Consider the following 24866-nt stretch of genomic DNA (forward strand, 5'->3'; position numbering starts at 1 on the left):
GTGGATTCTGACTCACGGTGTCAGTACTGCATCCACTCTGTCAGTTCGTAGCTTTACTATTCTTTGTCTTCTGAGAGTGCCTAGAGGCCCGACCAATCAAGGACCGGAGGCCCATGGTGCTAGGTACTGTACATACCGATCATAAAGTTCAGTTCTGTGCCACAAAGATCTTACAATCTAAATACAATGATAATTTCCTAATTTTCCTTTCATATGTAATATTCTGTGTGAAAGACCCACTCAAATTACAGGGGAAACTGACTATGTAGCAAATAAGTTAAATGCACACAGTGAACAAATCTGAGCTAAAACCTTTTCCCACTCTTATCTCTCTCCATTACCCTACTTTCAGGTGTTAACTTGTCACAGCAGTAGGTCAAAGAATGATTTTTAAGTTGGCAGTGTCCCTTTAACTCCAGTTTTCCTGGCTCTCAGGGCAGATCTTCCAACTCTGAGTTTAAAGAGAGATTTTGCTAGTTAATAAGCACCGAGTTTATTTTTATCTTTGAAATCAAAGAGGCTCCGAAACAACAGAATCTCCGAGTAGGGATGGACGCTGCACGATCAGCATTTCAGGCCCTTTGCTAGCGTTGGCTTGTACTGCCATCAGCTGGCCAGCTGAAGTTACACTCGAGTTGCTTTTCAGTTTTAAGCAGTACAGTCGAACCTTAAAGCAATTTACCTTAGTAACGCTGGGCTCAATTGTGTCTTTAAGGCACCAACCAGGAGAGTCCCAGGACTCTCTGTGCCTCAGGGGGAAGTGCAGGGTGCAGCATAAGGGGCCAGTTCTGCTGATTTGTGCTGAGCGGGGCAGGGCAACGCCCTCCCCCCCCCAGGGGAGTGCAGTGCCAACACAAGAACTAGACTGTGCATGCCCTGAGCACACAAGTTATCCAAGGACAGGGCTGCAGCAACCTAGGGTCACCTCCTACACTCATTGCCCCACCGGCAGAGCATGGGTGGAATTATTCTGCTTAGGTCAGTGGGTCCCCCCCAGTTCACATCGCTCCAGCCAGCTATTCTTGGGAAAAGCCAACACACAGGGTACATCTATACCGCAGCTGGAGGTGGACATACTAGCTTTGATCAAGCCAGGGTGCTAAAAATAGCAGTGTAGCTGCAACGGCGCATGCGGTGGCTTGGCCTAATTGAGTACATACCTAGGACGTTGGAGGGGATTGTATTGGGCAGCCAGCCCAAGCCGCTGTCTGTGCCACTCCCTAGCTAAGGGGCTCATTACCTTCATGTCTGAGCACCTCACAATCATTAATGTATTAATCCTTACAGCACCCCTGGGAGGTACAGCACTGCTATTAACGTCATTGTTCAGATGGGAAACTGAGGCACAGGGACTAAGGGTACATTTTTCAAAAGTCTCTATATGACTTCGGCTCCTAAGTGCCATTTTCAGAAGTGACTTAGGAGCTTCACTCTCACGGCCTAAGACATTTCAGCACTTTTGAAAATGTTCCCTCGTGACTTACCTCAGGTCACACAGAGCAAGGGGATTGAACTTGTCTCTCTCAAGCTCACACCTGAATCACCACACCCTCCTGCCTCTCTAGAGAGGGTGATGAAGGCACACAGTGTGACATCAGGAGTCCAAAAGACAGGAATTGGCTGAGGGAGGTTCCACAGACAGTTCTTGCCCTTTAAAATTCCTCCCACCCTGCCCGGAAGGAGTGTCCGTCGTTTTTCACTTAATTCAATGGAATTCACCTTGCAGCTCAGGAGATAATTAAAGAGACGGGCTGCACTTGCTCTAGAGCAGGGTTTCTAAACCTGTGGGTCAGGACCCAAAATTGGGTCACTAGAATGACCCATAGGGTCGCGGGGCAGCTCCCATGGCTCCTGTCCCATGTGGCTGGCTGGGCTCGCCTCCCTGCTCCAGACACTGCAGCCTCTGGGGTCCCAGCACCAGTCAGGTTTGGTCCTTCCATCATGAGGATGGGAGTCTGGGTAGGCCAAATCTGAATGAGTGGAACTGCAACCCACGAGCCAGGTCACAATTCCACTCATGCAAATTTGATAAGTGAGGAGGGGCGGGGCCAAACCTGAGTAGTGTTGCAACCCCCGGAGGTTGCAACCCCCAGAGCGAGAGCCAGCCCCAAAGCACAGGAGCCACCACTATGGGGTAAGTGCCGGGCAGGACCCAACCCCTATGGGGGGCAGGATCCGACCTAAACCACCCCAGGGCCTCCACCCCCCGACTATTTACTGGGTTGCAACAGGCCATAAACATTTACAAATGGGTCCTGAGCCCAAAATGGTTGAGAACCACTGGTCTAGAGAAGGCTCAGTTTTGGAAACCATTTGGCACCAGAAAAGAAAGTGAAATTACATGGAGGTAATTTCTCTTACCTGATCCTTCCCCTCACCACACCCAAAAGAAAATACTGGGGGGGCTGGGGGGGGGCAGCCTTAGATGGAGATCTTTGGGCTGAGCACTACCACATTCATGGCAGGAGTGAAAGCCACTGGGTTTTTATTTGAGGGTCCCAGAAAGAGTCACCCCCTCTATTCCTCCATGTGGATGACTTGCATTGCCCAAGCATGCACCAGGCATGCACAAGTCGATGTCGTTCTTTTCTTTATTGGCTGTCAACCCCCTTCCTCCTATTTTTTTTCCTGCACAGTGAAAGACAACCCTCCTGTTAACCTGAACGGGAGAATCTCAGGCGCTCAATGTGAGAATACAACAGGATAAAAGCATTATGGGTTGACTGCTGTAGATACAAGGCCTGCTGTCTTTAAGTGCATCACTTGGATGTGGGCAGCTGAGTCGCAAGGGTGTTCAGAGGGGAGACTGAAGGAGATCTTTGGATGTTAGTGAAATCAGGGTCCTCTCCTGCTTACTGGTTAGCTTGGTACACATTGTCTTGGGCGTTCAGAGGAGTCACGCTCTTGGTTTCTGTTCAATGACGTGCGAGTTGGATTCAGGCGTCTGCCCGCGTGCTGGGTCTACTATGACTGACTGTTTTGCATGAGTGTTCATTGCCGTGGTTTTCAGGTGCTGACTGCCTAGTACGATTAGTGACCATCACTAGGATCTCAGGTTTCAGAGTAGCAGCCGTGTTAGTCTGTATCCGCAAAAAGAACAGGAGTACTTGTGGCACCTTAGAGACTAACAAATTTATTAGAGCATAAGCTTCGGATGCATCCGAAGAAGTGGGTTGTAGCCCACGAAAGCTTATGCTCTAATAAATTTGTTAGTCTCTAAGGTGCCACAAGTACTCCTGTTCTTTTTACTAGGATCTCAGATCACCTGGCTTAGTGAATTAGCACTAGGCTCCTTCCCCTTTAAACGGCAACATGTTATGGGCTACTGGGGCAGGGAGAGCTGAATATCCCCCGTCTCTGGAACTGTGTCAGTGATCTGAGGGACAGGTCCAAAAGGAAACAGAACCAGAGAGCACTTCCAGCCCTGCTGAGTGTTCCCTTAAACCCCAATCCCTTTCAGAGCTGCCCTTTCAGGGCTCCATACTCTACCATGGTGATTCCCAGACTCCAGATATCCGATTTGACGCTGTATCCCTTCTGGTTTAGCTCCGGGTTGATTCTTTCAGGCTGAAAAGAGAGACGAGGACAGTTTGAAATAGACATACAGGCTCAATCCCTACATCGCTCCGCCCCTCTCCATCCCCTTGGAGTGCCTGTTAACACTGATGTGAGCTCCCCAAACTGAGCAACTCTCCCCTATGTTTCAGCTAATATCCCCGGAGCAAGTCTGCACCATCACCAGAGTGGAACGCCTTCCAGCCGGCAGTCCCCGCTGCAGCACTACCCATGCTGAATGCACAGGACCAACCCCCAGGGGAGTTTTTGAGAGGAAACCCATAGGGCCATTTCTTTATTCAAACTCCACTCCCCTAGTATCTCTTGGCTGGATCCAGCCTAGGGTCTCGGTTAGTCTCCCTGCAGGGACAGGCAGCAAGACTGGGGACCGGAAGCGGATGGCATTTTCATTCTGAGGTCTAGATAGTAGAAGCTGAATTCCTGTTTCCCCAGTTCCCAATTCGAAACACGGTCTGGCCCGGATTTATCCAGGAGACTGGAGGCCACAATTCACTAGTGCCTTAAGCCTCATGTAGGCGTTTGCCCCTCGGCAAAGTAAAATGCTTCACCGGGGGTTGTGGGCAAAGGATTTCCCCCCCCCCCGGGTCGTGTTTCACACCCACACTCGCACAGGCATAGAAAAGTGCAAGGCAGGGGAGATCCATCTTGACTTAGAAGCTATAAACAAAGCTGCTGCTACACAGACAGCTCAAACGTGGGGGGGACCCTTCTAAATTGACCCTTCCGTGGTGCCCACAGGTGCCTCTTGCTGACTTTTCCAGGAGGAGCCTGGATGTTGCTAAAAGTGTTATTGTCCCCACTTTGCAAATAGGGAAATTGAAGCAAAGTGAGGTTACCGGGGCTTCTTTACAATCACACAGTGATTCAGTGTCAGCTGGGAACAGACCCCAGGAGTCCTGATTCCCAGCCTTGAGCTTCAGCGGTAAGAGCCAGCCTCGTCTTTATGTTTACAAATAGAATATCAGGGTTGGAAGGGACCTCAGGAGATCATCTAGTCCAACCCCTTGCTCAAAGCAGGACTAATCCCCAACTAAATACCATCCCTGATAGATTTTTGCCCCAGATCCCTAAATGGCCCCCCTCAAGGATTGAACTCACAACCCTGGGTTTAGGAGGCCAATGCACAAACCACTGAGCTATCCCTAGACACTAAATAACTACAGAGGCATGTTTCTAAGTGAGCCATTGAGAGAGATGCTGGAAGCTGCTCTCTTTTAGGTCTCCCGTTTTAAGATCATCTATTGCCACATTCCTCTCTACAGTAGGGCAGTCAGTTTCCCACACATCTTCTCAACTTACAGCCATGTAGGGCTTGCATCCTGCATCCATGGTTTTAGCAACAGAGTCAACGAGGTAACCGCTAATTCCAAAATCACACATTTTCACCTGCCCCTGTGTATTGATCAACACATTAGAGGGCTTTACATCTGCAAGAAGGAACACACACCATTGTCACTCTCACAACTGGGCCTTGCCCCATCGTTTTAAAGCATCCCTGGAAGCGAACAGGGCGGGTTAGCTTCCTACCCCCAGTGGGCACCAAAACAATATCGACTGCGTCCATCCACGGGGCACGTCATCTGCGGGGCTTTTTAGCCACTGCGCAAAGATTGGGAGCCGTTGCAAATGCAGAGGGTTGTCCACGTTGACATGAGCCCCTCCCATGTCTTACAAGCATTGCTCCCAGGGAAACTAACAGATTTCCCTGCTATAGTTACTTTGGGTAGGGCGCAGCATCATGATGTCACAGAGCAGCACCCCAAAGCCGCCCCTTGAGCACACCATCGGCAGCACAGATACCAAAAATCTCCCCAGTGAAAATCCACCGTGGGATGGAGGTGGTAAGGATGCATTAACTGAAGATGCTTTCACAGCAGCATGAAGGAAAACCCCAGAGATACGATATGAAGGGGACAGGAGACGGGGAAGAAGGGTGGGACTCTGGAAAGACGGGAGGCGAGAGAAGAGGTGGGAGAAGGAGGCCAGGGAACTGCATGAGCGCGTTAGGGTCAGATCCTGAAACTGATCTGACACTAAAGTGGAGTGCAAAAAACCCCAAAACAAATGAAGAAATGAATTATTATTGCTATTGTAAGCTGCTGTAGCACCTGAGAGCCCCAGTTATGAACCAGACCCCACTGTGCAAGGTGTTGTACAAACACACCACAAACATATTTTCAGCTTTAATAATTTTGGATTCCGGACACTGGCCAGGAAATTTGGGAGGGGTAAGATATTTATCCTGCCGGTGTCGCTAATATTACCAAACATTGCAGGTTTGATCACAAATCTGGAGATCAGATGTGGTTGCCAAAAAGGAAAATATGGTAGGCCCCAATTTTTATTTTTTAATACTTATGTTGGGCTTTTTAAAGCTTAGGTCATCTATAAATGTATGTTGCACACCTCTCCCACAGGCTAAGCTGTTAGGTATATCTCCATATATATATATCTCAGAACTGGAAGGGACCCTGAAAGGTCACGGAGTCCAGCCCCCTGCCTTCACTAGCAGGACCACGTACTGATTTTTGCCCCAGATCCCTAAGTGGTCCCCTTAAGGATTGAACTCATAACCCTGGATTTAACAGGCCAATGCTCAAACCACTGAGCTATCCCTCCCCTTTATTGAGCTAGCCTGCATGAGAGGGTGAACAATCTGAGGCTTGCTACCTGCCTTAGTGTAAATGCCACCAAGCGGCGGTTCTGCCCCATTCTGCACCCGGAGAGGAGTTTGCATATGCAGACCCTGATCCCAAGCCCATCCCAGCCAATGGGAGTTTTTCCGTGGACTTCAAAGAGCTCTGAGTCAGGCCCATAATTCGCTAGCTGTGCCCTTCCCAGCATGCAATGGGGAAGCAGAAGCAGAGGAGGAATCCAGTGAAGCAAGCAGGCAAATGATCCATTTCTTCTGCTAGCCAAGTGAAGGTGGAGGCTGTTTTCTGTGTCCAGCTTCAGGGGAGACGTGCTGGCAAGTCGATGGAGTTTTAAGAGCAGCTCAACAACCCACCGCTCTTCCTGAGCAGGCTTTGGGTTATCCTGGGTGGCTGGACCTCCCCTGCCTCCCAAACCTCATTTATTTGGGCTATCTTTAGTGCACCAGGCCAGGCTCTGAGTATAAGCCCTGCTGGACTAAGAGCGTGGCACAGGGTTCAGTGAGCAACAAGCAGCGCCAGAGGCTGCGCAGGTCACACTTACCTCTGTGAATTACGGAGAGCTTACTATGTAGATGTTCTAGTGCTTTTACAATCTGAAACATAACAAATCTACAGTGAACCCCAGCTGGCGGCAGCATGACGTGGCTGATCAAACCTTGCTAGCTCGCCTCTCCTGCCTCGACAGCGACTGCCCCGCGCTCGCCCCCACCGGCCCCGCTTGGGGGAACAATCTTGGTTTGTCATTTTGGCAGCACACAGCTGTGCGTGCTAGGGAGGCGGCGTGCTCCACGGCAGGTGGGGGCTAGTGCGCCTGTTAGCGACGCCTAGTGGAGAGCTGAGAATGCAGCTCACCTGGGCGAGCCACCTTCAACTTTTCTTGCTACACAGATCTTTAAAGAAGCAATTCCTGGGGGCTGTTGCCCTCCTCCAGCCCTGGATTTACTATTCATGGCAATGGTTGTGAGGTATGTGAGCATGCAAAATGTGTTCCCGCACTGGCAAGGACACCTCCCTGATTTCCACTTGACTCTCCCGCTAGCTTTCCTCCTACCTCCCTGGCAGGCTGGTCCCCTCCCCGCAACCACCAGCTAAGCCTCCCTCTGATCCATGCCGCTCTAAGGGAATGTGCATGCTCAGAGATCTCCTGGGAATGACATTGATGGAAAGGAAAGGCAGCTGCTCTGCCCTCTCCACATCAATCGGTTTTTTCTGCTTCATAACTGAAAAGCAGATCGGCAGATTTGAGAGTATTTATGGCTCAGAGATGCAGACCCGTAATCGTGGACCGAATACTGGAAGCCAAATAAGAATTAGCATGTGGGCTGGGTTGTGGGCCAAGTTCATCCCAGGGCTCAGATGGCAGGGACAGACACATCACCCCCGCCTGTACTCACAGAGACGGCTATTTTCCCTAAGATGTCTTCAGGAATCGTCAGGCCTTTGTCAATGACATGTTTGTAGAATTTGTCCAATGAGGTATCCATCAGCTCCATGCAAATCCACACATCTCCCTGGGGGGAAAGAGAAAGCAAACATCTGCCCAGTCTCTCCTCGCCCTTGGCTTGCTTTTGCTGGCTTTTTTAACGTCTCGTAGAAGATTGCACTGGGCTTTCCATTCTCCTCCAAGCACACCAGGGTTAAACACAATGTGTCTGATTTATATACGGTGCTGCACTACGTGCTCAAGGGTTTAAAAATCAGATATTGGGTAAAATTTTCCAAAGCACCTAAATGACTTGAGTCTAAGCCACACTGAAAGTCAATGGAATTTAAGTTCCTAAGTGCCTAAGGCCCCAAGTTTTTCACAAGTGACTAGAGATTCTGGATGCTCAACTTGGATTTCTCAAAGGGGAAAGATTTTCAGAGGATGGGTGCTTGGCACTTTCTAACAATCAGGCCCCTCTAAGGTGTCCCCGGTTCAGCACCCAGAAGCTGAGGTCCCCAAAAATCACTCGTCACTTTGGCCTAAATCACTTCTGAAAATAGGGCCAAGGTGCTTTTGAAAAATTCCCCGGTGATGATTTTCTTCTCTAGTTCCCTGGCTCAATTCAAGTCTAGATCAGTATTTACCCTTGGAGGGATGTTTCAGAGAACTGTGTGTTAGGGGTGCCTGGGTAAGATTTACTGACTGTGATAAATGAGAGGTCAGATGAGAGAACCAAATGGTCCTTCTGGCTTTAAACTCTATGCACCTCAATGTGACATGAGCTGATGTTCTCAGCATGCAACTGTCCGGGTCTAAACAAACACCATCGAAAACAGTGCCATAGAGACGGCTTTAACCACCTCACCCAGGATCCAGGGGGGTTTTGTCTCCTCTGATCAAGGAAGCCTTTGTGAATCAGACTGTAAGTTCCTCTAGGGAGGGATCAGATCTTTATACCTATCTGCATAGCAGAGTGCACACCAATGGTGGTGTATTAAAACAGACACCCCAGGGAAGGACACAGCCTAAGTGCCTAGATGGCTGCGGGAAAGGCTTACAATATAGTCTAATCTTCCATCTGCTGTTATATTTTTTAACAGATGGCCCATCACATCACAGTGGCCTCCAAGCCAAGTAAGTGTAAGTGCCAAGTAGGGGAAAGACGTAGGCAGGAATCCAGAATGCTGTACCTCTCGAAAGAGCGCACCATAGAAAGTGACCGTGAAGTGGCAGTCTACCGTCCTCATGGAGATGTCCAAGTCCATCAGTAACCTCTTCTGCTCCTGGCTATTCACTGTGGCTCGGATCCGCTGGAAAAGAGAGGATTTTAGCACTGGCTGAGAGTCTCCCAGCCGCATGCCGTGTTTCACTCGCATACGTGCGCTCACAACAGCTACATGAGGGGAAAACTCCACACAACGCAACACACCGAAGTCCCGGCATTTACTCCGGATTTGAAATCATTTCCCCTTTTCCTGGCTCTTTTTACAGCTGAGAGGCACTGTGGTCGTATGGATAGAGCAGGGAACTGGGGGGCCAAATTCTAGGCTGGTGTAAACTGCCACCACTCCAGAGCTGCAGCAATTTACACCGGCAGAGAATTTGGTCCTGGGAGTCAGGACTCTGAGTTCTATCCCTGTCTCTGCCCAATGACTCCTTTTGTGGCTTGAGGCAAGTCTCTCAAGTCAGGCATCCAAAACTAGAGGACACATTTGAAAATTTGGTCTTTAAACCTCTCTGTGCCATGGTAAAACAGGGATAATCGCGCTTACCTACCTCACAGGGGTGAGGTGGGATTTATGTCTGTGAAGCCCTGACAGATCCTCGGAGGAGAGCTGCTATAGAAGGGCAAAGGATTATTGTTATTAAAACATCTCTTTCTTCATCTCCTTTTCTTTCTCTCTCTCCTTCATCACGGGAAGGCCCAGGTGACAGCTGCCAGCAAGCGCCTGTGATGCTAGGGTAGCTTTATAAGCTCACACAGTTAAACGTGGACCAGATGCCGATATTCTAGGCTCTTTGGTCAAAGCCACTGGAGGCTAATAATAGAATTAAATTGCTCAGCACTGTGGAGCAGCTAGGATGAAAGTAAGTAACAGCTCTGTACGCTCCCACCATCCTGCCTAACCCCAGTCATGCCCATTTTCAGAGGGCTTTTGGAATCTGGTGGACACCAGAACAAAGAGAACAGACAAAATGTACAGCATGCAGGCTCTAAGGGAAAGTCTACCCAAGCTGGGAATTACACCTCCAAGCTGCAATGTAGATGTACTTTAAGACCTGTTCTTGTCCCACAGATACTAGGAAAGCTTTGTTGTGTTCTTGGTAGTATTGATGAGCTAAGAGTTTTGTTTCACTTCACCTATTACTTTCAGCCTTGCATCTTTTTTTTCTGGTGTGGTATTCAGAGGGCTTTTCTGAAGCTAGCAGGTCCAGATGCTGGATGAAGATGCTGATCTTCTTGCATTTATCAGAGGCCATGAAGGCATGAAGCTGGAAGAGTTACTGTGGTGGGGCGGCTTCCCCACACAGGCAGGAGAAGGGTTAAGGCAGCCTTGGAGAACCCAGCCAATCAGGAAAGGGTTTATTGGGAGAGCCAATCAGGAGAAGGATTGCTGGAGCAACCCATATATAAAGGGCTGCTCAGCAGAGCAAGAGGCAGTCTCTTCTTGGAGGGCAAAGGGGAAGGACTGTCTGCTGAGGAGCACTGGAGATACTGCAGTGCTGGGCAGGGTAGCAGAACAATAGGGGAGCTCTTGGCTGACCATGGCCAGACCGAGGCCCTGAAGCAAGGACAGGGAAGGTGCTAGGGCTACAGGGAAAATGGCCCAGGGAAACTAGGTGTCTGAAATAGGAGGAGGGGCAGTAAGTGACTGCCAGCTATAGGGTCCCTGGGCCGGGACCCAGAGTAGCAGGCAGGCCTGGGTTCCCCCCCACCCCTTTACCCCTACTTGCCAATGAGGAGAGCAGCCTAAATCCAGACTGAAGTTTGCCCCTGAAGCCAGGGGCTAGACTAGAGACTGCAGTTGGCCGCTGAGGCAAGTGTAGGGACTGAGGACCGCCTGTCCCCTGAAAGGGGGGAGACAGAGGGCTGGGGCACAGCTGGAGGGCCATGTCCCAAAGAGGACACCATGGTCCAGGAGCGACATGGGTCCTGATGGTGGAGAAAGTGGAAGTAACTGCGAGTGAGACACCACTAGTAAAAGTGGCCCCGGTGGTCCAAGAGAGCTAATCCCCAGCAGGAGGCGCTACGGCGGCGAGTTGGCTCTGCTACAGTCACCATTTGTAAAACAGATGTTCCGTGTCAGAGGCATAGGGTTCGGGGGTCCGCTGCCCCTTTGTAAGTGCGAGGAGAATCAGGCCCTGGGTCTTCTGATTGTGATATACACACTGCCCCAATACTATGGATCCCTCTCACTCTTTATATGCATGTATATTCAGAGCTACAGATTTTTAAGGTCAGACGGGACCGTTATGATCTGTCCGACCTTCTGTATAACAGGCCAACGAGTAATTTCTAGATCAAGCCCTTAACTTCTGGTTGAGGTAGATCACATCTACTTGAATGATATCCAGTCATGATCAAAAGCCTTTAAAGTGATGAAGAATCCATCACATTCCTACCTCAATTATTCCAATGGTTAATTCCCCACAATGTTAAAAAATTGGGCTTTATTTCTAGTCTGAATGTGTCCCACTTCCGGTACCAACCACTGGGTCTTGTTATGCCTTTTTCTGATAGATTAAAGAGCTGTCAACTACCTGAAGTCCCAGAAGATACTTTTATTACAGGTACTATTTACTTGGGGGCAGAGAAGTGTGTGTATACATACATACATACATACATACACACTCACCCACCCACCCACCCACCCATAGATTACTAAAGATGCAGAGCAGCAACCCCATGAAATGATGACGATGGTAAAATAAAATGAATGTAGGTGAATATGAATGGAAATGGGTAAAGTTCACAATACAGGGCTCAGATCAGAGCGTATTGCAATTACTGCCTCAGTCAGAAGGATTACAACAAAGATTACCCCATTTGCACCCCCAAAATGTCATGTTACATTGGAGACGGGATACATAAACGGTGCACGCAGACACTCCTTGCATCTTTTTGTTCTGTTCGCAGGAAGAGACATTCACCTCTTCCTAAAGTTCTAACGCAGGGGGGAGGCAGAGGCCAAAGGAACGTTCTTACACTTAATAGGGAGGTACAGCCTGTGGAGAATTCATCTCCTCGTATGCTGCGGTGCTTCTTCATCCACCCACAAGTCTTCTGGGATCTCCATGGTCTGCACACGCCTATTAAAAGTGGGAGCTCTTAACTATGTGTGACCCTTAGGCTCCTGTTAAGTGGCCTGTAGTGCAAAACGAGGATCCTCCTGACTTAATGGGACAAATTCACACCTGCTGTAGTTGGTTTTCAAACTAAGCCGGAGTGTATATCTCCACTAAGAAAAGAAGTGTACTTTCAAAACACGAGAGCTAAGGCATTTTAAAGTCCTAGGTGTGCAGATGAATAACTTGCCCTGTCTACACTAGGATTTTTAAACACGTCAGCTGTCACATTTGAAAAACACACCTTTTTTCCAAGTGTAGATCTGGGCTTGAATTAGGCTTAATGTCCTGTCCATCTCAGCACCTGAGTTGTTCCGTATGGAAAGAGTAAGTCCCTTGTCAGACTAAGGCCTGCTCGAGTGAAGGTAAGAGTGGAAGCTTATGTTGAGGACAGCCTGAAGGGTCAGCACACATAGAAAACACCTTAGGAGTCTCACTCTACCTTCACCGCCATGATCTGTGCGCTAGGCATGTGCCGCATCTTCTCCACCACCCCGTACGCACCTCGGCCCAGTTCAGAGATCGGCTCCAGGTCATCGGCCTTCACTTCAAAGTTCTGTGGGAGGAAAAGAGCCACATTGAAAAAGGCCAAAGGCAACAGAACAGGTGCAACAGTTCTCCTCACTGAAGGCAGCATGGTCAGTGTGATAAAGGAAGTCAGAAACTCCTAAGATCTAGGCCTTGCTTGAACACCAGTTCCCACTGGTGGTGCTGGGCAGATGACCTCTCCTCTCTATGCCTATCTCCCTATCTGTAAAATGAGGATAAGAATATTGACCCAAACTCACAAGGAGTGCTGTGAGGATTAGCTAGTTAACGATAATCTGAAGAGGTATATCACTAGAGTGGTGCAGCACTTACCTGTGTGACTAACAGCACCTCACATGGAGCTGAAAGAGCTTCAAGAACAGACTTTCCAACCTTTTCAGTTATATTTTCTAAATCTTAAGCAAGGAAAATCAAGCCAGTTCCCATTTCATTTAGTCAGTTTCACTTTCGGGTTCTCGGTGCTGCAATGGTTGTTGAAAACGCTGCCGAAAAATGCTGAAACAACTCTTCCCATGGGGATGTCTTTAAAAAAATAATCCAAGGAAGTATTTCCAAACGGTCTTAGGGTTTGAAAAGCTTGTGTCTACAAACCTGTATGGGGCCAGATCGGAGTTGAGAGTGCCACTTTAAACCTTGGTAGATTTATTTTGTCTAGCGTTACAGATTGCTTTCTCTTGGCTTTGCCTAAAGGACGACTTTGTTTTGAGCTCTGCATTCTATCCTGCCCCTTCTTCTTTTCAACGCAATATTGTGCACAGGCTGTATTTTTGCTTATTATTATTTTTGGATTTTGAAACATGTCTTTGCTACTCCAACCGGCTGCACGCCCCGCCGCAGAAGTCAATCATCCTGCTGAAAGCGACTGGTTATAATGAACTGATTCACAGCACAGAATCCCACACCGCGTTCTGCCTGAGCTGCAGAAAAACTGCCGCCTGAAAAGTGCTGTCTGGAGAGGATTCCGAGAGCTTGGGCGCACACACTGCGTTACTGTACAGCGTGGACGCGGGCTGCTCGGGCACAATTACATTGACTGTAAAAACAGCCCTCACTAGCCTTTTTTGTCTTAACGTGGATCCAGGCATCTTTTTCTGTCCAACACTGCGCCTGCTGTTTAATGCAAACTCTTCCGAAACAAGTACTTTGTCTCTTTTTCAGGCAGCATTCTTAAATTTAGCAGCAAAGTTAAAGGGAAAGGAACGAGTAGCCTACTCTAGGGAACACAATACAGCCTGTGGAAGAGGAGCATGATGAAATCACGTCCTAAAGGAACCTTGCAGGACAAATGCATTCTGGGAGAGAGACAGCTAACTCCTACCAGGGTACTGACTGCTAGCCAATCAAGTCCCCCACCTCCATGGGAAGCCATATTTAAAAAAAGGCCTGAGCTCTGTATTTTATGAGGGCATGTCTCTTTGCATCTTCCAGCACAGTCTTGCTGCCTCCATGCAGAGATCCTTTTGGAATTCTCTCCCTCTTTCTTGGGATTGTGGGTGTGAACTGCTTTTCTTGGAACAAGGGATCACTTTAGCAGCAGGTATTTCTTTGACTTGACGCTGGGCCGTTGAGCTGCAGATCCCTCACCCCCGTTCCATCTCCCAGCCCCAGCGCTATGCCAGGGAAAATAAAAATTCAAACTTAAAAAGAAAAGAAAGACAAACGCCCAATGACAGATATCGTAAAAATGCTAATGAACTAATACATCACCTAATAAATTCACTGGCTGATGTTCAGTGCCAAGAGATAGTCCTAACCGATTTATTGCCTGGATTTATTAATGCTCCTGGGACATTTACGCTAATAAAAATAGCTGTTGCATGTTCTTGTTTTCCTGGAAAAATTTACAATGTCAAATGAAACTGGACTCTATGCTTGCTTTCCTCAGAATCTGATTTTGGGACAGGCTGACCTGTGCTGGTTAGAATCTTGGACATATAAATTCATGGTAGCAGCATAGATGAAGAAAAGCCTCCAGTGTAAGAAAGGAGTCAAAAACTTTAGAAGGCAGTTTAAGTCAGCAGTAGATCAGACTGATTCTGATCTCCTGCTGGAAGAGGTACACCCACCCAGCGTACTTTTAATGCAATATTTCAGCGATCCCATGTTCTGACAGCAAAAAAAGATTTCGGATCCTCCTCACGGCCAGGGTTGACAATCCAAGCTATAGCCCTGCAAGCCTTGGGGATGACTGAGTTGGCTTTGATTATATTTCAGGAGGGGAGAGTGGGCTCTCTCCTTCCTCATCCATTAGACCTCCCAGTCAAGTGTCTTCAGAGTGAAAACCAGAAGAGGTGTCCCTCACTGAAATGCCAAGGCTGAGCACTTGGGGAAGCTGTTTAATAGCGTCTGGGGAGAGGGGAGGAACTAGGCTTTGAAGTTAACAGTCCAGCAACAAACCGTGGACGTTCACACCTCAGCTGGAGCTAGGGACATTGTTCCTGGGGAATGAGTCAGTATCCAAGGGGAGGCAGGAAAAACGGGAAAGAAAACAAGCCCTACTTTCTGCTCCAGCGGGGGCTAGGAGAAAACGGCCATTTGCAAGGTGATCGGGCCGCTTCCAAGAGCCCCAGGTCAAGTTGTTACCCAGCTCAGTTTTGAGGTGCTCATGGTGCATGCATACGCACATACTTGATCACTGCTCCCCTATGGCCCACCTCGTGGGTCAACAGTATCTAGGGCTGTTTTGAGGCGATTACACTTTACAGAGGAGCAATCAGCTTCTGGCCACTGAAGAAGCAAGAGCCCATTTGGTTCTCAGTGGTTTGATGCAGGGAGGGCTGCCTTGACGATGAGGGTATGTAAGAGAAATGGGAGCATTCTTGGCATCCGATGCCCATATGGAGGACCCCCTCCCCCCACACATGAAAGGCTAATGAACAGGCCAGTCACACTTAACAGGCACATGAAGATTCCTAGCAGTGAATCTAGTTCTTTGCCAGCATTCTAAGCAGAGTCCCTCCATGAGGCCCACATAATGCCCTCACTCAGTATCCCACAACAGGACCAGCAGGCGATCCTAGCCAATTAGTGTCATCGACTCCAGTCACAAGGAGATTGTCCAGGAAGTCTCTGGAGTCTTTGGGATCACCAGAGGTAAGATCATGCATAACTGCTAGCGGCTGGAGCTCCCAGAAAACTCATCCGGCGCCCTTCTGGGAAACTCTCCGCCTGCATCCAATTCAAGAGAATTTTAAAACCCTGCCTCAACTCCACATCCGTCTCTGGGTGAGCTGGGCAGCGCCCTGTGTGCTAAGCCCACTAGCTGAGGATACGTTAACTCTGCAACTGAAGGAGGACTTTGCTTTCGTAGCACGGACGCCAAACAATGGCTCAGGGCCAGGCAGGTGGGTGTGACTAAACCAGGGTGGATACTCCAGTTATTAGAACTGGCCACCACGGCTCACACAGACCATTTAAAAAGTAAACTTCTCAGGCTGCGTCCTCTTCGCTCGTATTGATCCTGGTGGTGGGAGAATGAAATAAAAGAAAACTACTAACATTACCCAGGGTTTAGCAATCAGCACTTTGCCCCGACTACATGTTACTATTAATCCCATTAAGCGTGTGGTGTTGGGGGCATTTTGTAAAAGCCAGACAAGGGTTAAAGGATGTTGCAAGTGTCGCAAAGGGAAATGAGGCCACGCTCGTTAAGCTGGGTAATTCCCTGGAGGACCAAATGGGAGTCACCTCTGAGGCCTTCTCCACAGAAGGATTTGCTCCTATGGATGGCCTCTTGCTCGGCCATTCCCCTGGGCTGGCTTTGCAGAGCTGCTTTGCTCACAAAAGGAGCGGACAGTCTCATATGCGAGCTCTGAGCCTGGCTGCTTTTTAACAGATGTGCTGACACAAAAGACCCCTCACACGCTCCTTGATCTCACTTTCGGATGAGGTGAATAAAGGCCGAGGTAGGTTCGATGAGCTGCGGCTAATGCCTCTCTAAATGATACGTAAATGTTTCAGCTGAGACGCTGACACTGGCCACAGGGGCGTAGGCTGGGTTCTGATTGCGTGGGAATCTGGTAGAACAGCACTGGGTCGAGAAGACTCACTAGAAAGTTTAGCTCTATCTGCAATGGGACCAAGCGCCTGCTGGCTACAACCTGGCTAAAGCAGCCAAGCTATGAGCATGACATCACACTTCTCATCCCTGTGCATCCATGGGGCAGGGCTGTTTCATCAAAACCTAGCGGGGGGAATAACCTTAGATAAGAACTAAAACCGGCTGAGAGGCTGCAGTGCTAAAGGGGACACCGATCGTACAGGTGCTTGAGGGTGCTTGGCTTATGGCCTCCCGCTTCAGAAACTCTAGACGCATGCTAGTACCCACTGTACCTGCACAGCCTGGTTTGTATTATAATAATAATTAATAATTATAATGATTTGCATTGTGAATCTGCGATAACGCCTAGGAGCCCAAGTCATGAACCAGGACCTCACTCCACGAGGCGCTGTACAAAACACAGAACAAAGAGACTCAGAGTCCCTGAGCCAAAGACTTTACAATTTTACTCTCGTTTTGCCAAACACATACCTGTAAGGAAACCACCATGAACCTACTCCAGCTTCTAAACCAGAGAGATATATCATGAAAGCTTCGATTCTGTAGAAAATTTTACAGCCCCCCAGAAAACAGATTTAGGATGGAGATATATCCCCCTTCACACACACACGCATATAATCCCTAGTGCTATACTTTCAATACACTGAGTGATCAGAGTTATTTTCTGTCACACATGTATAAATAAATATATAATATAATATGCATTTCTATTAATAATATATAATATAATATGCATACCTATTTCTCCAATTAACAATTTTACTGAAGGTATAGCACTAGAGAGTATGTAATCCATGAACTTTCAGTGTGAATGGATAAACAATACTTTCTGGATATTGCTTTTAAAATGTGTAATGATCCCATTCCTATGCACTGAACATAAACTTTTAACATAGTGGAACAGTGAAGATAAGATAATAAAGGTCTTATGTGCCAGAACGGTCCCACTTTTTTGGAGGGAGAGGGGAATTAGCTGCTAAAGCACAAAATATGCTTGGAAATAGAGAAATACGTGGCTTAGGGAGCACTGACAGAAAACGTCGGTGGTTTTATGCTTATAAATGGCCAGGAAGCCCTGCCCTAAACCTGATTTCAATCCTTCTTCACGTTCAGATCGCAGCACCCCTCCCACACAAGAGCCAGGAATTATTTTTCTAAACACGCTCCCCTAACTTAGTTCCTGACCCCGTGTACGCAAACACATATGAACTCTTTAGTTCCCATAGCTTGTAACTGTACCTTCTCGCCAATAGAGATGCAGGCTTTGGAGTCTAAATCTCTAGGGGGCCTGTGGAAGAGAAAGGAAAAAAAATAGTATGCAGAAGCATCAGTCACAGAGACCTTACACAGATAATATTCCAAAGAGACAAAGCCTTTCAGAGCCCCTAGACCAGGGGCTATTGCCCTGTGGATATGGGACTCTCAGTAATGGGAGGTCTGGGTAGAAGTTCCCCTCAAACTGATGGGACAGCAGCCCCATGCAGCGTATGCAGCAGTGTCACCCTGAGTAGCCGAGTTGGTTTCCTAGCCTTTCAGTGCTATTAGATGTTGCCAAGGTTCACCAAGTCACCCCAAAAGGTGTCAGGAAGGAAGCTGCTGGAGTTGGAATTTCACAAGCCTGCGTCCAATTCCAGCACTAAGGAATTCAAAGAGAGACTCCCTTTGACAGGCTGGGACTGGAACCAATTCCTGGGAAACACAAGAGGGGCAGAGAGAAGCAAATCCGCCTTAGCCAGTTTACCGGACAGATTAAACAGGCAGAGAGGAAAAACGCAAGCCCAGTTTCACTTCTGTCTCGGAAGTAGCATTTGGCCGTGGATGCACCTGGGGCTAAAAGGGGTTGGGGACCCTATGCTTTTGTTCAGGCCTGTCTCCATTTAGAAAGGGAAAATATTTTTCAATAGCACATGGCTGATTTTTATTGGCACGTTGTTTTCTTCCTTCCCTTCCCCTGATGAAGGAACATCCCCAGCAGAGCTTATAAACAAAAATCAGAAGAAAGCGTTAAGCCCTAATGCACAATACCCCTGGCCTCGGAGTTGGCGATCACTGTGGGTACGTCTAAACTGCAAAAAACACCCAGCTGCAGTGAGCGTCAGAAGCTGGGTCAACTGACTCAGGCTCACGGGGCTAAAAATATCAGTGTAGACGCTGCTGCTCGGGCTGGAGCCTGGGCTCTGAGACTCACCCCCTTTCTGGTTTCAGAGACCGGGATCCGTCCCGTGTGGGAACCGTCAATACTGTGAATTTTAGCCCCGTACAGCAAGTTCCAGGAGCCTGAGTCAGCTGACCCGGGCTCTGAGACTTGCTGCAACAAGGGGTTTTTTTGGAGTGTAGACGTACTCCGTGTCCTAAAGCATAAGGATTGATAGCCCATCTAACTGCTTATTACCTGACACCAGGCAAAAAGGTTAACATCTTATTACCCCCTTGACATCTTTATTTAGCGTTCACATCCAACGCTGTACAAAGCAGCCGTCCATTAATGCCAAGGCCCCACGCACGTCAATTAGCACGGTCCCACTTCCCCTAAAATGATCATTATGCAAAGCTACATCTCCCAACAGTCCTGCTAAGGGAAACTTGCTCCATCTATCATTCTACACGGCAGCAAGAATACAAATAAAGGCATCTAGAAAGGGAATCCCAGCTCTGATTCCTCCACAGTCTCTGCAGTAACAGCTACCCCATCCAATTTACAGAGAACCTGAAGCTGCCTTCATTTATCTTACACTAATCCTTTCCAGGAATAGTTAAGACAAGGTGGGGGACGGTTCTCCTTCTCAGAAAATGCTCCTCCTCCCGGGAAAGGTAAGGCATCAGGTATATCTGACCAGAGAGAGACTTCTCAGATTTCTCCTTTCTGATGCTGCCTAACTGATTTAATGTATTAAAACCACTGCTAGCACACTTTAAAAAGTCAGGCTTCCTGCTTGTACATAAGCTTGGGGAACCCAAGTAGAATTGCCCTGGCAAATCAAGGCCTTCATGCCATCTCTTTACATTGTGGCCACCCTGACGTGCTAATTGGCTGAGTAGGCTGCCCCCCCCCCAAAAAATCGGGACTGTCCCTATAAAATCGGGACATCTGGTCACCCTACTTCAGCTGCTGGCAACTTTATAGCCCAGAGCTTTCTCCCCCATGCAGCCAGCAGTTTCCCAAACATCTGGGTCTCTGACTTGTCAAAAAGCAGTCCCTCAGGGGCTCCCCCTTCAGAGGATCATCAGAATGAGCATGAGGAAGGGGCTGATGGATGGGATCAGATCACCTAGTGTGTTTCCGTTTATGCCTATCAGCTGAGCAGACCTGCCAATGCAAATAGATACCCAATCCATACAGGATGGTGGGTGCTTCTGCTTTAACAATCAACGTTAACCTTCAAGGAGGCTGAAAGCCAAGCAACCCTGAGCTGCAGGGCTTGCCCTGTGCAGCAAATGGCACCCTAATAATACCAGGCTCTCTCTTCTTAACTGTTTCAGGGACGTTCTCTAGCTCGTGTTACGCAGCAGAGCACAACGGTCCCTTCTGAATCTATTAACTCATTCACGCAAAAGAAGCGACACCATCAGCTAAAATAAGACCCCCTTTTGTTCTTTTGACTGAGACACGTGACAAAGCCGTACACGAGAGAGCAAATTAAATGGGGGGGGGAGGAGGTTAGGGGGTTATAGCCCCTGAATTTTTTGAGACTTACGTAGAGCTTGTCTGTGGTTGTTCAAACGCTTCTTTAGGAATTTTCAGCCCAGGGTTTCTCTTCTTGCCTGCGAAACAAGAAAGAGGCAGAAGTAAAGACAGTTTTCTAGGGGAGGGAGTGTACCCGGGGGGGGGGGGGGTAACCTCTGTGGTTATAATTGTAAAACAGGGCTTGTTTACCATGATTGACCTTATTTAACAGAAACACCAGCTCAGTCTGGTGGTGCAGATTCAGGGCACAGAGTTCAAAATACAAAGTTCCTTTGTTCAGCAAGCTGTGGTCAGGCCTGCAGTTCGAGCTCCCACAGTGGCACAAAATGCAGGCGACAGCTCAGGCAACGGGAAAGGCATCTCACCTTTCTAAGCCCTATCTACACTGGTTCCCATGTTTCCCGAACTGATTCAATTCAGACTGAAACCAATTCCAATATACCGGGTATAAACACCTATTTACCCTGTGCAAAAGCAGGGATAGAATCTTTTTAAACAGAGTTTGACAACATAGGGCCAGATTCTGATTTTATAGGCCCAGATCCTTGAAATCAATAGGACTCGGGCGCCTAAATACCTTTGAGTGTCTGGGCCATTTACACTAGTGTCAACCAGGATTAAGCTCTGAAGTCAATGTAGCTATGTAAAATCAGCACAAATGAGAGTAGAATTAGGCTTCAAATATACAACAGTATTTGTTCACGTTGGCTAGCTAAACCTTTCTTAAAGTGAGTTAACATGAACAGGATTAAAACCAAGTTCTAAAGCAGTTCAAACAATCCTAGGGCCCAAACCAGAGGGTGACAGAGTCAGATGGACTAGGGAAATATGAGAACCTTTTTATTGCTAAACATAGTCACATTTCAGAGCGAGGTTCTGAATCCAGGGACAAAATAACCCGAGAACATAAGTCATGTCACCAAACCCCCAGGATAAACATACAGATGCAGTTTGGGTGTGTTATAAAATACTTTGGTCCCAAAAAAGCACAGCCACCTAATTTAGACTTTTTTAACCTAACAATTTACATCAATTACTGTCTTTCTTCAAACCTCTGTTTCTCTCCCTGTTCACGACACTCTCCTTCAACCTTTTACATATAAGTGTTTCGGTTTATTTTCCTATGACACATTCTGCCATCATGCTCCGACACGCAGGCCTATAAATATCTGTGAATTCCAGGGCTGCAGGGGCCACTGGGTTAAGATGCATGCCCACAGAACTGAAAATGACCCTTTTAAAGCAACTAGTCAACTTTTTAACTGTAGATCTTTTTCTTCTCAGCTCTAAAACACAAGATCGAGCCTGCTCAGTTTGCCACAGGCCATTCCAGCATGTAGCAGATGGTTGCAATGCAGCTTTATGGATAAAACATTTATTTGGAAACTACTGCACATATCTTGCTTTATATTATCAATTATTATTATTTATTAAAAACAATACTACAAACTTGCATTGGAAAAAGACATGTTCTCTGCTCCACAGAGCTTCCAGTCTAAATATAAAAAGGCCAACAGAAGATAAGACCCAGCAGAACAGCTTGAGAGAGATTATTGAGAATAATGATGAATAGTTTTCAAAAATTTGCCAAGAGACATCAGTTGGTCTATAAGGAAGACGGAAAATGGTAAAAACAAATGCATAAGCTTCTGTAATTAGATTAGCAGAGTACATAAGAACAGCCGTACCGGGTCAGACCAAAGGTCCATCTAGCCCAGTATCCTGTCTACCGACAGTGGCCAATGCCAGGTGCCCCAGAGTACCCCGGCCATTACATCTCTGGTCTTCTTACTATTCTTAGTAGTATTATAATAGCAGCTAGAGGGTCCAACTAAGATTGGGGCCGTGCTAGGCACTGTACATATTGTTGCCACGACAGCCTGAGTGGTTAGCCAAAATCTAGGGTCTTGCAGGGTTGTTTCCATTGGGCGGATAAATCAGTAATAGGAGCCAGGTATACTCTTGGTGTAATCTTGTTTATTTACAAAAAAAAACCGTATAGAGTCCTGTTTCCTTGAACACAGTAGATATAAACAAAAACCAGAAGTTTCCTTCCTCAGAAATCTCCAAGCCTGCCACTCCAGCGAGCTCAGTGCCCAAAAAGCCGTCTCTCTGCTTCCTCTTAGGTCATCCTCACAATTCCTCTCACTGGCTTTCTGACATAGCCTGCATCCTCTATCCTAGCCCCTGAGCATGCAACCAGGGAAACCCCATGAGTCCTGCCATGTGACTTCATGCCTGGGGCTTGGCACACCCATTGACTTTGATGGGGTCGGTGACTGCCTATGGTCTCCATTTAGATTGGAAGCTCTTTGGGGCAGGGGTTCCCTCTTAATATTGTTGTTGTGAAAGGTGCTAATGGTGGGGGAAGGGGAAGCTTGGTTCCAAAGCCAAAGAGTGTAAGAATCCTAGCTTTCCATCCCCGTATTACAGATAGGGAACTGAAACGAGGTGATTTGCCCCAGGTGATAGAAGGAGTCTATGAGATAGTGAGGAATTGGACCCAGCACTCCACAGTCACATCTCAGCCTCTTAACCATAAGCAGGGCCCTACCAAATTCACAGCCATGAAAAATGCGTCACAGACCATGAAATCCGATTTCCCCCCGTGTGTGCTTTTACCCCATACTATACAGATTTCACGGGGGAGACCAGTGTTTCTCAAATTGGGGGTCCTGCCCAAAAGGGAGTTGCAGGAGGGTCATAAGGTTATTTTAGGGGGGTTGCGCTATTGCCACCCTTCTGCACTTGGCGGCTGGAGGGTGGCGACTGCTGGCTGGGCGCCCAGCTCTGAAGGCAGAGCCCAGCCAGCAGCAGCGCAGAAGTAAGGGTGGCAGTACCATACTTCTGTGCTGCTACTGCCGCTCTCCAGCTGCCCAGCTCTGTCAGGACCTCTCTAATTACACCACCGTGAAATTTCAGATTTAAATAGCTGAAATAATGAAATTAACTATTTTTTAAATCTGATGACCATGAAATTGACCAAACTGGACCATGAATTTGGTAGGGCCCTAACCATAAAACCATCTGCCCTCTTCTGGTTTGCTACTTCGTCTTCATCTTGATAGTCTATCCCAGTGTTTCTCAACCTTTTTGATACCAGGGACCGGCTTGCTGCCTTCCTGAACTGCGTCAGGGAGATCTCAGGGACTGGCAACGGTTCACAGACAGGTCATCGAGAAACACTCTATCCTATCCCCTGCTGCTGCAAAAACACTCACAAATGGTCTACTTAAAAGTGAAAACAAGCACAGATTCTTACCCATTTTTGTTCTGTTTCCTGCATTCATTTTCTTGCAGAATCACACATGCTGTACCAATATCTCAGCATAATATATTTCAAGCAGTTCTGAGAGGGTGGAAATTAACCCAATGGAAATTAACCTAATTTGAGCATGAACCATAACAGACTGTACAGAATTTAATCTTATCTTGGTTCACAAGTGGTGTCCAAGGAAGAACAAAGTAGCAAAATACCAAACCCAAATAAATATGAAAAGCCTTTCTGCCTTCCGCTGAAATATATTCTCCATGTTTTGAGTTTATTTTCCTTGTCTTTCTTAAGAGAATATAATATTTTGAAACTCTGCCATTTTTTGAAGCACAATCTGTTCCCTTAACAAAGCTGCCAAGACATGGACCTAGTTTAACGTTAAAGCATCAACAATGATCAAAAGAAAATATGGATCTCACGGTGGCATTGGGAGAGGTGGAACTGCAGGGTGGAATTAAACCAGCAGCAATCCACCCTCATAGCACCAGCAAATTCCCTGCAGTATTAGTATGTGAAACAAAACAACAACAACAAATACATCACACACCACATTTCACCTCATGGGTATTTAATGAAAGTCCCTGGCTGTAATCCGGCAATTTTATGCCTCTCAGCTGAATTAGACAAAGTTTCTTCGCTCTTTTTGTTACAACATGCAAAGTGCTTGATCTCTGGAGCATTCTGGAGGTCTGTGCCCACAACAGGGTGTCTAGAGTGCAGCATGAGCAATCTGCCTTCCAGCCTTTGGAAACACTCACTTGAATCAGATGACGTTTCATTCTGACGCACCCAGGAGTCATTATTTTTATATGGATACGAAGTGTCATGTTGGATCTATCGCAGTAGCTACCGTACCACCAAACAAGACGGTACAGCAATGTGGGGCGAGACTGGATAGCACAGAGATTGCTAACAAGGAGCCTGATCCGATGCCCAGGGAAGTCAGTGGAAAGCCATCCACTGATTTTTATTACTAACCGTATTATAGAAGCATCTAGGGCCCTCAGCCAAGATTGACTTGAGCACTGTACAGACACATAGCAAGAGACAGTCCCTGCCCAACGAGCTTGTAATCTAAATATACCACGGGTGGGAAGGAAAACAGAAGGATGAAGAGATTTGCCCGAAGTTCAACAGCTGATGAGTGGTACTGGGAATATAAACTAGGTTTCCTGAGGCCCAGTCTACGAGACCATGTTGTTTTCGTTATGTTGAAGGGGTTTTAGATCAGACCCAGGATAAAAGGCCTTTAGGTCACGGGTTTGAATCTAGCCCAGGTTATCCGCCACCAATAG

At 47.5% G+C, this 24866-nt stretch overlaps 1 protein-coding gene across 1 annotated transcript in view; it reads right to left on the reverse strand.

The window, feature by feature from the left end:
- Positions 1–24866, reverse strand: part of MAP2K6 (mitogen-activated protein kinase kinase 6) — a 79242-nt gene that overhangs the window by 10805 nt on the left and 43571 nt on the right. The window contains exons 2-9 of the mRNA XM_026654447.1: positions 20308–20374; positions 17852–17900; positions 12446–12559; positions 8847–8966; positions 7625–7741; positions 6772–6823; positions 4876–5003; positions 3490–3567 (exon numbers count right to left, since the gene is read on the reverse strand). Of these exons, the coding sequence (XP_026510232.1) occupies positions 3490–3567; positions 4876–5003; positions 6772–6823; positions 7625–7741; positions 8847–8966; positions 12446–12559; positions 17852–17900; positions 20308–20374 (725 nt within the window). The remainder of the gene's footprint in view (positions 1–3489; positions 3568–4875; positions 5004–6771; positions 6824–7624; positions 7742–8846; positions 8967–12445; positions 12560–17851; positions 17901–20307; positions 20375–24866) is intronic.

This window comes from Terrapene carolina, unplaced genomic scaffold (genome assembly GCF_002925995.2).
Source record: "Terrapene carolina triunguis isolate 2854851 unplaced genomic scaffold, T_m_triunguis-2.0 Scaffold192, whole genome shotgun sequence".
In the NCBI taxonomy this organism is placed as follows: Eukaryota; Metazoa; Chordata; order Testudines; family Emydidae; genus Terrapene; species Terrapene triunguis.